Source organism: Rhea americana, unplaced genomic scaffold (assembly GCF_003343005.1).
Source record: "Rhea americana isolate MKP2758 unplaced genomic scaffold, rheAme1 scaffold_21, whole genome shotgun sequence".
Taxonomy (NCBI): Eukaryota; Metazoa; Chordata; class Aves; order Rheiformes; family Rheidae; genus Rhea; species Rhea americana.
This window is the reverse complement of record NW_028186258.1, coordinates 4,591,692-4,607,746: the sequence shown is the minus strand read 5'-3', so window position 1 is coordinate 4,607,746 and position 16,055 is coordinate 4,591,692. Positions and strand designations below refer to the sequence as shown.

Sequence of the window (16,055 nt, the reverse complement as noted above, 5' to 3'; positions counted from 1 at the left end):
AAATGCCCTAAGCCCTTGGTATCTGAGGAGTTTAAATATCAATTTAAATTAATTGCATCCAGTTGGTTGTGATTAAAGGCTAGAGGCTTGGCAGTTTCTTCTTCCCCATCTGACTCAACATACACAAATAGYTGGATCAGTTCACTGCCTCATTTTGGCTCTTGCCTTTACCTAATCCCACYTCTTGGCATTGCCTTCACCTCTTCAGGTCCCTGCCTGGGCTTTGGAAAGGCATGCTGCAGGAGGGGGTACATGGGAGGGAGCAAAAGCCCCCACTAGTGGGGAAATAACTTGTGACAAAGATAATTCTCATTTTCCTTTCTTTTCTCTCAAACCACTTTGCGAATACAGACACAGCGTAACAATGAACCACCTCAGTACTTGCCTTTGTGTAACCGGGAGAAATAAAAGAGATGCATTCCCTTTTAAAATTTCTTCGTGCTGTAAAGTTGATGTATCCTTCTGCTGCCTCCTTCCCCTGACTGTGCCTGAGGATTAGACATGCAAAGGTACACTGGGACACAAACCAAACTGCATGGGAAACTGCCRTTTGTGCCCCTGGGAGCTGCCCATCAAACTTGGCTGCATCCCCAGGAATCCGCGCTCACTAAAGCCTGGGAGATGCAACACGAGCCCACGTGTTTTCAGTGTGCGCTCCCTTGGGAACAAGGCACACAGCTCGTCAGTGGTGACAACCTCACATCCGTCAGGGCCTCAGAAGTTCTCCTTTATTTCATCAGACTATAAACTCCAACTTTCTCCCCGCAGCAGAGAATCTCTAAAGCAAGCATGGAGCCTGTTCACAGCCTTTTCCCAGTCTCCAACTGACATCTAGCGAACAGTCTCTAAACTGCACCTGAAAGACCTGGAAACTGCAGAGGAAATGACCCTCTGKCAGGAAGGCACTGCTGTGCAGAGGACGAGCACAAGGCACAAAGCACCGCGCACCGTTCCCTTTCCTCCCTGCCTCAGGACACCTCTTCTGCCCTGTGGGCAGGTGGGAAGGAACCTSCTTCTGCTCAGAGGTTGCACAAATTCACTACGACCCAATTCAAATGAGCAAATATGGGACAGGGTGGCTGGAGGAGATCAGAAGTCCTACCCAGGACAGACCAGCAAGGCTTCCACCACAACCCTGCCAGATCAAGCCTTTTTAAACAGGACAGGGTCACTCTCTGCCCCTTTCCTCCCCCAGAGGCACAAATTTAGAGTGCAAACACAAAACCTGTCGGTGGCTCTCAGGACTAGCAGTAAGTGCAATTCCCATCGTAGGCCTCTTCTGGCTCCTAGGTGGCAGAAGTGGTACGGTTTGCAGCCATCTCACAGGTTCAGTCCTCAAGCACCTGTTTGTGGCATGTCTTTGGGTCACATCAGGTCTGAAAATCCAGGGTGAAGAATAAAATCCCTGACGATCATGCTGTCTGCCTTCCAACAGTGTCTGGATCAGTCTGCAATGTCTACATAGCAATGAGGAAACGCGCAGTGTTTGCAGAGAACCTGTTTTCCATTTTATAGCCTCTATCATCTGCTGCAAAACAGGGAGTTTGGTTTATGATACCTATTAAGGTTGCCTGGCAACAGCATTGCAGATATCTGTGTCATCAGTTACAAAACCATCAGGTTTTAGAAGCCATCAGAGTGACAGTAGTGTCAGCCACAAGTACTAAACTGCCATTTTCATCAAGCATACAGAACCAATAAGCCCAAACAAATCCTCCCTATTAAAAAAGTTTATGACCAAATTCTGCCCTCCTGTTTGCAGTCACAGAGGGCTTCTTCAATCACATCACAGATGTTCTTCACATTAAGGTGAAGGAAGGGTTTCTATCCTTCCTGCACGAACAGTGGAAACCATTTTGTGGAGCACCATGAACCAGTGGGGATGGGGTGGACCAGAGACGGGCTCTCTGGCATTCACGTCTCTCACTACATGCTTTTGGCAGCCAAGCYAAAGCACTGGACACAGCTATTCAAGGACAAACACAAGGAAAATTCCAGGTCTTGATGGAAATGAGTGATTGCTGCTTTCCCCTACACATACTGGGAAAAGGCTCCTTGAATGCACCTGCAAAAGCCTCCCTCCAACTTCATTCCCAGACAAAACTCTTTACCAGTCCTAGGCTCAGCTTCAACCCCAAATGGGGCCCATWATTACCACAGATCTACTCTTCAGCTAACTGCAAGCTTCAGCTCTCAAACAGGCCAAGCCTCGTTATGGGAACTGTGGCTGAAGTCATCCTCAGGCCCCAAACACAAACAGCATAATTAGAGCACTGTCCAGAGTCCAACAAGCATGATGCCAGCAGGGTACACATTGAGCTTAGGCTCATCACCTAACCTCAGTCCCAAATCTCTTCCCCATCAAAATCCTCATCATATCAGGACTTTATCCTTCCCAGTCATTCCGCTTCCACAGAAATCCACTCTCTGGTTACTTTGTCAACCAAGGATGCAGCTAAAGTTGTCAGAGCASCAATGGTCAGTTGTGCTTTCCCTGCTGAGAGGCTTGGAGCAGCTTAGCGACTGGACTGGGYTGAACCTACTCTCTTCTGCTGGGAGAGGGACCATCACAGCATCCTTTGCTCACTGCAAAGCCCTTGCTCTCTCCTGTTTAGCAGTTGGTGAGGTTTGTTGAAATGATTTCCATTTTGCAGGAACCCTTCTCTTGCAACAAGCCTTTAGACTCCTTCACCTATACTGAATTAATCGTGGTAAATGACCATATTAATTCAATATTCCTTAAGGTACCAACATTGGAGCAGAAGCCATGATTTAGACAAGAGCTCTGTCATTTCCCCCCTCTACGTGCTCTAACCMTTGTCATCGTAAGTCTAGCACAGACGATGTTAAATATAGTTTTCTCTTGTCTCACAACACTGTCATAGCTCYACTGTAACAAGGTGCGTGGAACTTTTCTCTAAAAGGTAGATGGACATAAGATCAGCCTAGTAAGACAGCACACGGAGAAGAAAACATCTGAGCAATAAATAAACCTTTAGCACACAGCTGAAAACATCCTGAAAACAGATCTGCCATGATCTGCCCGTGAGCTGCAGGTCTCTACATTTGCTGCAGCATAACAACAGCCCTGYCACACAAATACAGATTATCAGTTCCTTAACAGTCCTTCTCCCAKGCTCAGCTCCTAGCCTTGCGGAACTGCAGTTTCTCTCCTTTCCCCCTTGTTTGTACCAGGTCATAACAATTAAATTTACTTTCTGCTACAGACCTCCTGAACTGAGGCCTTAAATTACTGCAGGCAGGTTCCCTGCAGGTTCCCTTTCCTTTGCACCRTCTCAGCCTAGGCTTTTTCCTGGCCCTTTCTTGACCAACCAGCTCTTTCATTCATGCCCCAGTATTCTTCCCCTACAAGTGCCTTTAAATGAGCAGAGATGGGCATTAACAGGCTTTCAGATATCTTTCCCCAATACATAACTATTGCTCTCATACTTTGTCACCTAGAAAGGTAAAATGCTTTACATACCGATTTCAGTATCACTCTCAGTCCCCAAACACCATGACATCTGTACAAATATTGTTTACCAACATCGGAACAAGAGCCACGTGGGAGCTGCTGTGGGAGCAGAGGTGCCGGCATCGTGTTTGCTCCTTCTGTACCAGCCTCACTGCAGGACAGATTCCAGCAGAGGAAGCTRCAAGACTAACACGAATGACAGGTGGAATTTTTTTTTCTTTGATAGACTATGTAACAACTCAGCAGGTAAGTTAGCACATTCCATCTCTACGCAGTCCTCACCTGAATGTGCAATTCTAACTCTAACCTTAATTTTAGGAATTTACATGGGTGGAGGTGATTAAAAAGCAAAATGAAGGAAGAATAAATACATGCTTAAATGAAACTTAACCTTGTTCCCCTTGTTTTTCTGACTACACAGTAACTKTCAAACTAAGGATAGAGACTCAGACCTCTAATGACTTGAAAAATTGAATCTGGATATGACATACTCACTTGAAATACTATTAAGGTTACCAAAGGAGTATTGCTTCTGCTTCCCAAAAGCTGATGAGTCCCTGTTTACTATCTGCAGAAGATCTCTGACAGCTTGTTCACCTACAAAGTTTTACTGATGTAATTAGGTGCAAATCAGTGACAGTGAGCTYGTACATGACGGCTCCCTTCACGGCCAATCAAATACTGAGGCTTGCAGGAACGATGCTAACCAAACCCTAAATTCTCTCATTCCAAATGACTCCTATGTTAAACACAACTTAAACCACAATAAAAAGCTTGCTAAGTCATGAATCTCGGAACGAAGAGTCAACAGCTATGTAAAACAACAGAGCATTTACAACGACACAATCCATCTGCACACTATTCCTAAAGGTTTCTCAGCCCACTAGCATGAGACAGCATCAGTGCATCTCTTACCTGGTAATAGTAATCCATATACTGTGGCTCATAGTGTTGAGACTCGGAGTTTTCAGCAGATAGGACATCTTTTAGTAACTCTTCACAGCCTGGCAAACAGAAATGACATGGTCAGGCTGAGAGTTTGTCTTCCCAGAGATTRCATGGACAGTGGCAGGAGAAACACAAGTTTGCAGTTAATCTGTGTGCACACAACCTTGAAAGCTAACTCCGGAGTAAGTTCAAATAACCGTAACAAAGCTCTGCCTATGGTACTYAAAAGGTGCCTTCACACTCATGCTGACCCTCAGCATGGATACATTGAGCTGCTATGAAATCAAAAGCAAAATATTGCTTGGCTTGGTCAACYGTCCTGCAGGACAGAAACTCACTCCTAATCAAACCAAAACTTTGAAGTCAAAYACAAGATTTGCAGGCCTTGTCTGAGCCTATTTCTATTTTACATTAGTGTAACCGCTAAAGTCAGTGGAGTTGCTTCCAATTCTCTCTAGTACAGGCAACAGAAGGAGTAATATCTAAATGCCTTAATTCACTTATCTCCCAAGCAAATACGATGGAAGTTTTCAAAATAAAGGAGTAACATCTCTAGAGTGGCATCAATGGATGCCATTTGATGGGAGCTTTTGTGTCCCGGCAGTAGCTCAGTCCACAACCACAGAAGCTGACTGAGCATTTGATCCATCTCCAGAACATCACTGGGCACTTAATCCAATTTGTTAACCTAGCTGCGTAGCTTAAAACAGTAAACAGAGTCAAATCTTGCTTTTAKTGAAGTCAAGGGCCAAACTGCCAATGGCACTGACAGACTCAGTCTGTCAGTGTAGGATGCAGGCTCATCTGGGACTGTCTCCTTCTGCAAAGGTGACTTGTCAGTGGGAAGACGTGTGTGTGTGCAGCAACTAGCGGGGCGCTGTTGGGGAGGTCTGCTCAGCACACAGGCTAGCATGGCAGCTTTGATCTCTTCATCCTGCTGGGAAGATTTCCTTGTCAATATGTCCCATAAAAAGGGAAGAGGAAAGGAAATGAGAAGTCATTTTCCTTTGGGGGTTACTTAAACACCTCACCGCCACTCTGCAGTYGATCCAGTATCCAACAAACCAATGGAAAGATGCCCACTGGCTTCAAGGAGTTTAGGACTGTGCCACTAGTTTGATTCCTGTTTAGTGTGTTTAAAGAATAAAATCTTTGTTGCTGTTTTCCCTTCTCAAGGTATAAAACAGCTCTCCCAGCAACATCCTGGTCACTTTGGAAGATTAGTTATTGGTCTACTGAGCTACTGTGGGAGTCTCTACCACACCCAACTGTTTGCAAAAGTACTGCTTAAAAGACAGTAATTGCCTCATCTTTYCTGTGGCAGATCCATGATCACTTAAGCACCAGTATCTCTTAATTCCACAGAACTGTGGAGTGGGTCTTTTCTTTGGGTCTTCCCCTTATCATCAGGAAGATGGGTTTTAGCACAGTACCAGGAAATTCATCAGCTTTCTTATACAGTGCCGTTCTCCAATGGTGTTCACACATCTCACCTTTCACTTCCTTTATCTGAATGATAATTTGAATTTTCCAAGAATTCTGAGAGGTTTACACAGGGGTCACAACAGAAACTAGAGGACTGCATTAATCTGGAGTGCCTCAAATACTGTGCATATGTTTTCTTATTACCAGAATATATTTTGGCTTGCTGCCTGGGAAGTGCCAGTGAGCTAAATTAAAGTGTCACAATGCAGACAGGAAACAACCAACCGAAAAAAAAAAAAAAGTTTTACTTTGGCAAATCTCAGTATGGAAACATTAAGGCACTGGACAGCAATTTGTACAGCACAGTAGTCGAGTCTAGCACACATGGCGCTCTGCTACTAGATTCTCTCTTGAGGAGAAACACTCTTGTCTGGRCTAGCAGAACTGCCACGATGGATATTCCAAGCAATACGACCCCAGGCTAGAGGTATCTAATCTGTCCTTAAAAAAAACATTGCAAATAAGCAAAGAAAAACTTCCTGGCTATTTTAAGGATCTCCTGCACTAAGATGTCCCAATATTGCTGTAATTTCATTTTCCAGGAAACAATAAAACTGAAAGCCACTTATACAGTTGATTAAAGCTATTTCATTTGGATGCCTACTTGTATCATAAGATCTTACTGTGCTTGATCTGTGCAAAGGCTCTTGTTAACTTAGACTACCATTTGTTGTTCCAAGCAAAAACAATACAAATGCTTCCTACCAACTGCCAGCGATTCCGTTGTCCCTCCCCCTTGCTATTGTTGGGAATCTTTCCTAATGTACATTTTTGGGCAGCACTGGCCAAGGAGACCTACTGCACTGCAATTGTAGCAAGACACGGGCGGCAGGCAAAGATCTAACCCAAGAATTGTCTCAAGTCCTTAGGATACCCCAAAGGGCATCCTCTGCAGACGAACACTGTTAAAGGGCTGTGGATTATATAAACCATTGTGCTGGCAGAGAGAGATTGGGCCTCGTGGACCTCGTGCCTGGAGGAAGAACTTGACTACCACATCACGGAAGGAGAGTGGTCAGAAGTGGCTGAGTTTTCTTTTCTGGCTAAACACACCTGAAGACCCAGTACGGAGTCCCCTTCACTGTGTCCCTCAGAAGATAGCTTTACAGGTAGCTACGTGTCATTCCTCATTCAACAAAGCACTGAGACACTTGCCAATCCGGTTCTATCAAAACTGGGTAAAAAAATATTTATCCTAATATAAAAAATGTACAAGGAAACACAGCTCATTTGGTCAGAAGTGGGTTAGGGAGTATCATATGAGCTAGAGATTATTTGCACTTTGTGGAGACAAAATGAAGTAAAACAGCAAGTGATCCGTCCAGGGGAAGAGGAATCTGCTGCAGAACAAAAATTCTAAGTAGTGTCATAACCACTAGATCATTTTTTCTTTCTTTTTGTGAAAACACCCGGCCGGAACTTTTCCTKTCTTGAAAATATCTTGCAAAGAATAGTCAACTTGCAATACACWGTGTTGGCTGTCCCAAAGGCAGGACAGGACCATCTTTAGCCCTAAGCAAAAATGRCAACAAGTCATTGAAGGGGCAGATATGAACCTTTAACTTTTTCCTTTGCTTAGGATGCCAAAGATGACTCTTCTACCAGAGAATTTTACATAGCTACCTTCAGTTTCATAAAAAATAAATAAATAGTTTCCACATGCTAGCAAATGGACAATTTGCAAATCACAGCAAAGTGATTTCCTGCAAATGCTCCAAGAAGGAGATTTAACTCATATTGCATCAGGCAATTTTCATGGGCAATTAAGCAATTTTAATACTATAGGAAATCAAATCTAGTTACTTAATTGAATGGAGCTGGTTCTTGGCATTTTTCCTAAGAGCAAAAGCTTTTTACTTTATCTAACCTTGGATCTTTAATGGTGTATTAGACTTATTTATGGCTTGAGGCTATATTTAGTAAAATTTAGTTGAGCCTTAGAAAACTCTGAAGTACTTAAGAGTAACCAACTTAAGCTCATTAAACAGTTGTAGTGTTACTTAATAACATGAGCGCTCAGCTCTTCACAGRTCCTCCCTAGAGACCGCCCAAGTACCGCTCTTGTCAATAAGAAGTTCTTATAGGAATATATAGATTCATCACATCATCTCCAGTTGTGATATACTGTGAAGTTCGAGATCTATAGCTATAAGCCTAAAAGGTAATTAAAGAYTTTGAGGTTTTCTATTGTGTTTTACTGAAGTTCTTGTGCTAGCACAGCTGTCTTGCAAATATTACAAATATTGGTGTCCAACAAATAAAGATAAACTCCTCTTCCATGACTGCAACAAGTTCATCTCTCATTCTTCACTGGATCTGCAGGAGAAAGCTGGTACAAACTCTTCCCAGCTGTGGAACTGCAAACTAGATTTTGTAAATAGCTATCAGAGATGGTCAAAACTCAACCTGGTTCTGTGAGAAACTGGCACTCAGAAATGTGTTTGTTTAAAGTATCTGAATGGAAGTAAAAAAGCAAATTAAAAGAAAAAATCTATAGTAAAGTAGAAAGCCAGAAATACTTTGCTTTGGAAAACATTGTTTTGAAAACTTTGTTTTGTCAAATTTCATATTATATTATTTTACATTGTTTCATAGTACAAATACCCTGTCACCATATGAGTTAACAGAACAGCCAATGCCTTTTAATGAACATTTCTTTAAAGCTTTGTGTAAATCTGCGTTCCTGGAATTTTCATCAAAATTCCTAGGACCTCAGGGAGAAAAGTATTTACTTTTTAAACTTTTATCTGCTCACATGAAGAATACTTCTAGAAGTCTTCCAGCCACCCCCAGTAATTAGATGCCTRAAGATCCAGGGAAGCACAGACATGGATTTTTGAAGGCCTGTAATGATCTGTGTCCCTGCTTTGAAGATTTGCTGTTGCTGCAGGTGGGGAAGCATATGAATTCACAGGTGTGCTTCTTCCACACAGTTAATAAATACGAAGGAGCTCCCACATCTCCACGTTTTCAAATATCGTAACAGAGCATAACTTAAATGTCCTTATTACTTCTAGAAGACAGGCAAAAGACTCTCTTTCTCCAGGAGAAAAAGAGGCTGCAGGATTTGGTCTGAAAGAAACAGTGATTCTGCTAACGCATGAAGATTCAGTACTGCAGAAATGCGCTGTGCTAACGTAGCTCAGCCTCTCCCATTATAAAAGCCATTACTCACCACCATACAGTGGTCACYGATGTTGTCATGGTTAAAATAAGCTGTGAAGTTGGAATACATTTGCCCTTATCTTTAAATCGATCATGAATTTGTATTCATGCTGTAGCCTCCCAGCTCTGTGAGCTGCAGCACYAAGGTCAGCAGGGGGAGCTCACCCTTCATTTGCCAGGGTCTGGGTTTTCTAAATGGAGTATCAAAGTGGAGAGACTATTGGAAAGACAACAGAAATCCTAAAATAGCAGGGACAGGTCAGACTTAATTAGAGCCTGCTAATCAGACCGAGAGGCTGGTCCTGCAAACACGTCTGACTGCAGGCCTTACCAGCCTGCAAAGCATATTAAAAATAATAGTTCCACTCAAGCCTTTAAGCATTACAAGTGGTAGCAAATATTTATTGGCTCAGTCGAATAAATTCAGTAGAGTAAAACCTCTCATTGACTCCACTGGGCAAAGAGTAATGTTTCCCACACTGACCCTGCTGAAATCAATGGGAATTTGGCTTTTGGGCGATGTTCTGGCTGCTCTCAAAGTCTCTAAGGAGTGCCATTTCTTTAGACTATTCCAGCTTTGACACAACTGCTAGGTAAGAGCATACAGGTGTTATCTCAGAGCGATTGCTCTTCAGACTGATGCAGTTATTGGAAATAAAGGCATGCAGTGGGCAGATAGAGAAGGCAGMCACAGTGGGAGCAAACCCTTCATATTCTGATATTCCAAAGGAATTGCTGCAAAGCTTTAAACTTGATGGCAAGCCTGTCTCAGGCTCTGGCAGAGCCTAACAGCATGGGGAAAACAGCCTAGATAGCAGGGACTCAGCTCAGATGCTGAGGTGAAGTGCTTTAACCCACAAAGGACAAGCACAAAAGTAAAGCYTTCCTTGCATAGAAAGCTGCCTGTCCAGAATTTCGCCTCAGAGACATAGGGTTGGAATGAGTTCCTCCAATGCTCACTTYTAGAATTGATACCTCAGCTTTTCAAAGTCTTCTCCATCCCCTCTGAAGGCCCCTGCAATCAGTGAGACTCCTCAGCACATCCATCCCCACAGCTCCTGCTACTCAGCCACCGGCAGCTGGAAAAGATGATTTGTCTCTTCTACCCAGCAGTGCCTGCAGCCTCCGCAGAGGGATGTGACTCACAGGTCATGGGATTTGTCCAGCTCAGGAACACGGAGGCGGAGGCAAGGCTTGGTGTCCGCTTTCAAAGGGCCACAGTCATCACACAGAGCCATCACATAGAGCGGACAATGGCCAGGTTTAGGGTGGAGAGAGGCCAAGCTGCAGATTTTAAATCCAGGATTTGTGGTTTCTCCTTGCAGTGAGAGCTGCTACCAACCAGGTACAGTAGAGGAATCAAGTACTCCATTGTCTGGGAGTTTTTCAGTGTCCAACATACAGATTTTGCTTAAGAGCCACACCTGGTTCTGAAAGGGTCAAACCAACAACGAAAAGGTGACTCCTCTGCCACTGAGATTTGAATCTCTGGTTCTAGATGCTTCAAGTTGGATGTTTTAAACACAGATTCAAGACACACAACTTGACACCATTTCACATCCATGCAGCAAAATAAAGTTGTTCTTCAGCCCATACTGTAAAGGGAGTAATCTATAAGAACTCAGCTCTGTCATGAGACAACTTAATTTGAAGTTACATAAATAAGAAATATGGCAAGACATTAGGATAGTAAAGTTTGAATTTAAACATTTGGCTTCAAATGCTAAGAATAACACGGCCTCATACTCCATTACTGAAAGACCACTGGATTTATGGTAGGAACTCATTTTCCACTATTAATCTGATTACTCCAAGCAATTGCAATAGGCTGAGATGTCAAAGAATCATATTTGTAATCTGTTGCTGCCAAGAAAGATTGTTTCTGTTTGGTAAGTCTGACACTACTTTTGGGATGTGTAGCTGCACTGAAAAATAGGAGGTAAAAACATGGTGGGGGCTTCCCATTCTGCAAGACAGACATACATTTTCTCAACTTTAATCAGAGTAATTTGTTTTAAAGAAAAGTACGGCTGGTAGCTGAAGGGCAATAAAACTTTCATGATGTGAGGTGAGCAATAGAAGCAGTTCGTTATTAAGAGATACTGTGAAAGTGTGCAGAGCAGAATGCCTTATCAGAAACAGATACAGCTGCTCCTGTGATTGTACACGCTTGACACTGACACTGTGTAAGTGTTGATAATGCTAATGATGTGGTAAGAGAGTTTAGCAGCACTGGAAGATTTCTCTGTATCTGTTCACAAATACACACTAATATCTGTCAAGCATATGATTTGGACCCTGATCTGTAGGATGCTCTCTTTAARTATTTTAGGATATTCATAGACTACAAGGTATCCCAGAGAGTTTGATTCAGCCATGTCTTTGCAGGCTGAATCCCACCTCTAAGACAGGAGTAGCTGAAGGAGTTCCCACAAGGTGAGCAAGGCTGAGCACTCCCAAGACATCAGCTCTCGCTGGTAACTGTCAACATGCACACGCTCTTCCCTTGCAGTACCGGAAAGGTCGCTGCCCCCTCTTCACCACGGGCCTGCCCACTGCCTCCTCTTTACTGTGGACAAGGGCATACAGTCATTCACAGAATAGATGACATTCTCCTAGATGACACCTGTCCCTTTCTGATTTTATTTTGTCCATTCATGCACATCTTCAGACTGTGAATTACAGAGAATTACTGAAAAATTTACAAAGCTTGTGTCCTATTCAACCCAGGACCCAGTTTGCTACAGCATTTGAAGAGAAGGAAAACCTCTAATATAGACTCTAGCGTCTATACACTGGTGTATTAACTTTCCTTCAGAGCTTTCCATTGCCTTCTCTTCAAACACATCAGTGTCACCTTGGAAGAAGTCTCCAAGAACATGGACTGAAAACAGCTTCTCACTGTAATTTCACATCATTATACACTGTCCTCAGCTGCCATGAACATTAATTAAAATTGCTGTGGTGTCACGCTCTTGCCTTATAATGGCTTCATAATAGTCTAATTGTGGCAGACTCTCCAGAGACGACTCCTGGAATCACACTACATCTGCAGTGACATTCACTCTGTCCCTGAAGTGGAGCCTCTAGGCTGTGAYGGCACTCTGGCACTTTGCTAAGGACACAGGTGTGTGGAAAAGTGCAGGCTGGAATATTTGCTATGGGAAGCTACAAAATTAATCAGCAGCAAATCTGCTGAAGTGCCTTCACTGTTTGCTTCTCTACCTGTTGGCTAAGCGTAATAGTATAATAGCACCTCCATCTTCTGCCAGGAACTTTCTGTTTCCTTACAAAGCAGATGGTTTGATCTGGTTGGACTCCAGCTCCCAGACTSCTTAACATGTCCTATCTATAACTAACCCTTTCCATTCCAATATAAGGCCCCATGTACTTTGAAAACATGAATCAGCTGTACCTTGCAACTACCTCAAGAAGAGTATAATGGTCTTAAGTTTTCTTGCAWAGAAACTAAAGCCCAGGGAATCTCTAACAGCTGCAGAACCAGGATGCAGGAACTCTATCAKTACTTATCATTGATACATGAGATGCATGAGAGTTGCCCTACTCTCACTGCAAATAATCACAGCCAAAAGAAAGGCAGCAGGTAGTCCAGCCATGTTACCTTCTGACTCAGATCAGGTATAATTTAGGTTGCTACACCAAGCAAGAACAAACCAGCTAAATAAGAGCAACACATAGCCAGGAGCATTCAACCCTTGCTGAAGGGCTCACTCAGCAACCCTACTCAGAAACACAAATCCATCTCTGGATTTTTTATTGCTTACTGCCTAAGAGACAGAAAAAGGAGAGCCAAGGAAGGATTGGTGGAGATCATATTGTTTTATGCCTGAAATAACCAGAAAAGCATATTGCTACTTACTTGCAAATATATTATTTTTGATCATTACATTTCCTGCAACCAGAGAAACATTATTGRAACTACAGTAACTACAGTGGGTATTTTTTAAGAAATATGCACATACCTTTGATAGCAAAAACTCCATGACAGAAGTCCTTAAAATTGATTCTTCCCAAATCATTTGGGTCCAAGTACTTTGCCAATTTTTCCACCTAAAAAACAAAGATCATAACATATTTGTTGAGCTTGCTGAGTCAGCTCACACCCCACTGGTCAATAACTTCCACAAAAGACCCCAGGCGAAAGAGTATACGCAGTGTTCATTTGAATCATCTAGCAAACAGTTCTGCTAGGAGAAATCATGTCCCACAGCTGGATTCTCCAGTGTCCAGTAAAGTGCATACTCTGACCAAAACTTCTGCAGCTGGGACACAGTACCGTTCTCCAGTGTGGAGCTCAGGAGTTTAATAAGAGGTAAATCTGTGGCACAGTCTTTCATCTTAGAGAAGGGTGCAAATAGCACCTCCTTCCCTAGGGGCRCCTGTTGTGCATGCAGCCTGCAGGAACTTCAAACCTTTGTGGTCTCCACTCCTCTTATCAAAAGTTATTGGGGAAGAAGGGACAGACAAAGATGCACACAACACAGTAGTCTCATTCCCTGAAAAATCTACACTAAAGGACTGAAAATTCATTAGGCACTTGTGATCAAACAAAAACTCCTCTGCTACAATAGAGAATACAAGTTTGTATAGGAAAACATAAGAATATTAACAAGATGAAAAGATTCAAGTGATGAGAGACTGGTTCTGTTCAATGCAGTATGCAAATAAGCAACATTCCCATTGCTCACAATCTTAGCTTCACGGTTCAGCATTTCTGAACGCTGTCTACAGTAAAATGAGATTACACTGAATTCAAACACAGTCACAAGATTGGCATTTGCCTCAAAGAAGGTGTGGTAGATTTTTCAGGAGGGCTTTGAGGAAGAAAAGCACTCTAGAAGGGAGAAGGTGTTGTGTGTTGTGGTGTCCAGAATGAAGGGAGCGAGAAGGACACCTCAGAAGCAAGCAGCTGAAGAGGAAGAATAAGAAGGAAGGCAGAGCAGTCTGGTGAGGTGGGCAGCGTGCCGGGAGACCCCAGCTGGCTGCTGTCCCCTCCGTCACAGGCATGCTGAGCACGTGCCCTCACCGCTCCGTGGCTTCGCCTGTCCTAGCTGGTGGGTAGCGCTCTCTGAGGCAGAGGCAGCCTCTCGCTGCTCGCTGCACGCGCGCAGGCAGCTGCCGCACGTTGCCGACCTTGAGAGGGGCCCTCCAGACACCCTGGAGGATAAACAAGTGTAGGAGGCAAGGACAGAGGCACGTAGGATGCTGCAAAATCCTGGTGACTATGACACGAGCTCAGATAYGTCCATCTGAGCAGCAACAAAAGCCCAGCTGGAAGGATACACAGCAAATGAATCTGGATGACCTAGTTTCTCAATTTTTTTTTTATACGCTAGCAAACACCTAGCAGTTTCTAAAAGCCCTCCAGATAACACACAGTTGTGCGTGCGTGACACTTCTTCCTTCAGATTCTCTCTGTGCTTAGGGCCGGTAAATGCCGTGATCACCCAAAGGCCTTGCTGAGAACAAGCAAACTGAGAACTATCCAAGGTGTGGGGCCGGTGAGACGGCCCTTCCCCTCGACCTCCCCAGAGAGCAGCACCTTCTGCTCCCTGTGGTGCCCTTTCCTTCCTTCGAGGCTCAGTCATACCTTACAGAGCAGTGTCTAAGGCACAGTTCAGCAAAGCTCTTCAGCGAATGTTTCACTTCTGAGCCAAACAAGGGCCTTGAAACAGCGTTAACAGCATTACTCTAAACGGTGCTGTATGTCCTCAGTGGCTACCGCTGTGAACASACGAATGTGTTCGCTTGCTGGAGAGTTCAAGTAATCATGTGGCATGTTCTGCAGACCTCAGGGCAAGAGGGACATTCTTTGTTTTAAGAAATTTAAGGAGACCTTGTTTTGGTTTCAAGCCTATAAGCTCCTCTTATTGTAGACCTTCAGCAAGAAATCTCTCTCCATCACACAAATTATTTATGTCCAGCCTGCAGTTGAAAGTCATCAGCCCCAAACTCCTCAACAGAAGGAGCAGAGAGGGGAAAATGAGGAAGAAGAGAATCTGTGATTTGCCTCAGTCACAGAGAGAGCTGGAACGAGAGTGTGAGAGAGGTCTCTGATACCTTGGGCCAAGGGCATGGACACTGTCCTATGCTGAAACCACAAGCTAAATGGCCCAAACACAGATGAGAAAATTAGAAGCTTTTTAGTTACACATAAAAYTCTGTGCTGAATGTGAAAGAAACGATTTGATCCTTACACTGAATCATTCCCCCCCCCCCCATCTCATGTAGGCAGCGTAAATAAGGGGCTGCAGGAAGAGTTGGGGCCCGTGACAAGTTAGAAATCTCCCTGCAGTTTCCTTATTGCAGAATTTGTCGACGAGGCRAGCCCAGGCCGCCCGGCAGCACAGCCAGAACCATGGACAGCACAGGGAAAGGCGCCCGCCGCGCGGGGCTCTCCCGGCCCCCCACGACCGCAGCCCCCAGCCCTTCTGCGCGCGCAGCACGGAGCCGGTGGCTGGGACTCCTGCAGCGAGAGAGGACTATGTGAGTCACTGCAAAACTCCTGGGAAACGGGTATCATTTCTCGGATTAATAAGCAGCTTCAGCTCTACCAGGCTCTCAGGCTGAAGATACGGTCAGAGAGCAAAAGGCAACAGCACAAAGTCCACAAAGCAGCGGGCTGCGGGGGAGGCTCCTCCGCTCTGCTGCTTACTGTTGTGTACCGTTGTGCAACTCATTGAACTTCCCCATGCCTCAGGTTGGCAGCTGTACACTGAACAGAGCRGTGATGTTACTGCGCAGGCACCAGGCAATGAAAACAGAAATTCAAGGGCTAATGTTACCAGAAACCAACGTTACAAGAATCTCAGTAACATTATAATGGGATCAACCAACCGCTTTACATTAACAAACACTCAGAAGAAGACTTGAAGAATCCAAATACAGGAATAGAAGGAGTTAATCCCGGTGGCTTTTGCCAGGCTAGGATGAAGACCGGATACCAAGACTGAGAAAGCAG

General features: G+C 44.1%; 1 protein-coding gene across 1 annotated transcript in view; it reads right to left on the bottom strand.

Moving 5' to 3' along the window:
* The window catches only part of RAB11FIP4 (RAB11 family interacting protein 4), a 74,954-nt gene extending 61,523 nt beyond the window's left edge, over nt 1-13,431 (bottom strand). Inside the window, exons 1-3 of the mRNA XM_085304783.1 lie at nt 13,303-13,431; nt 13,057-13,144; nt 4,391-4,479 (exon numbers count right to left, since the gene is read on the bottom strand). Coding sequence (XP_085160909.1) covers nt 4,391-4,479; nt 13,057-13,144; nt 13,303-13,431 — 306 coding nt within the window. The remainder of the gene's footprint in view (nt 1-4,390; nt 4,480-13,056; nt 13,145-13,302) is intronic.
* Nucleotides 13,432-16,055: the final 2,624 nt, after the last annotated feature.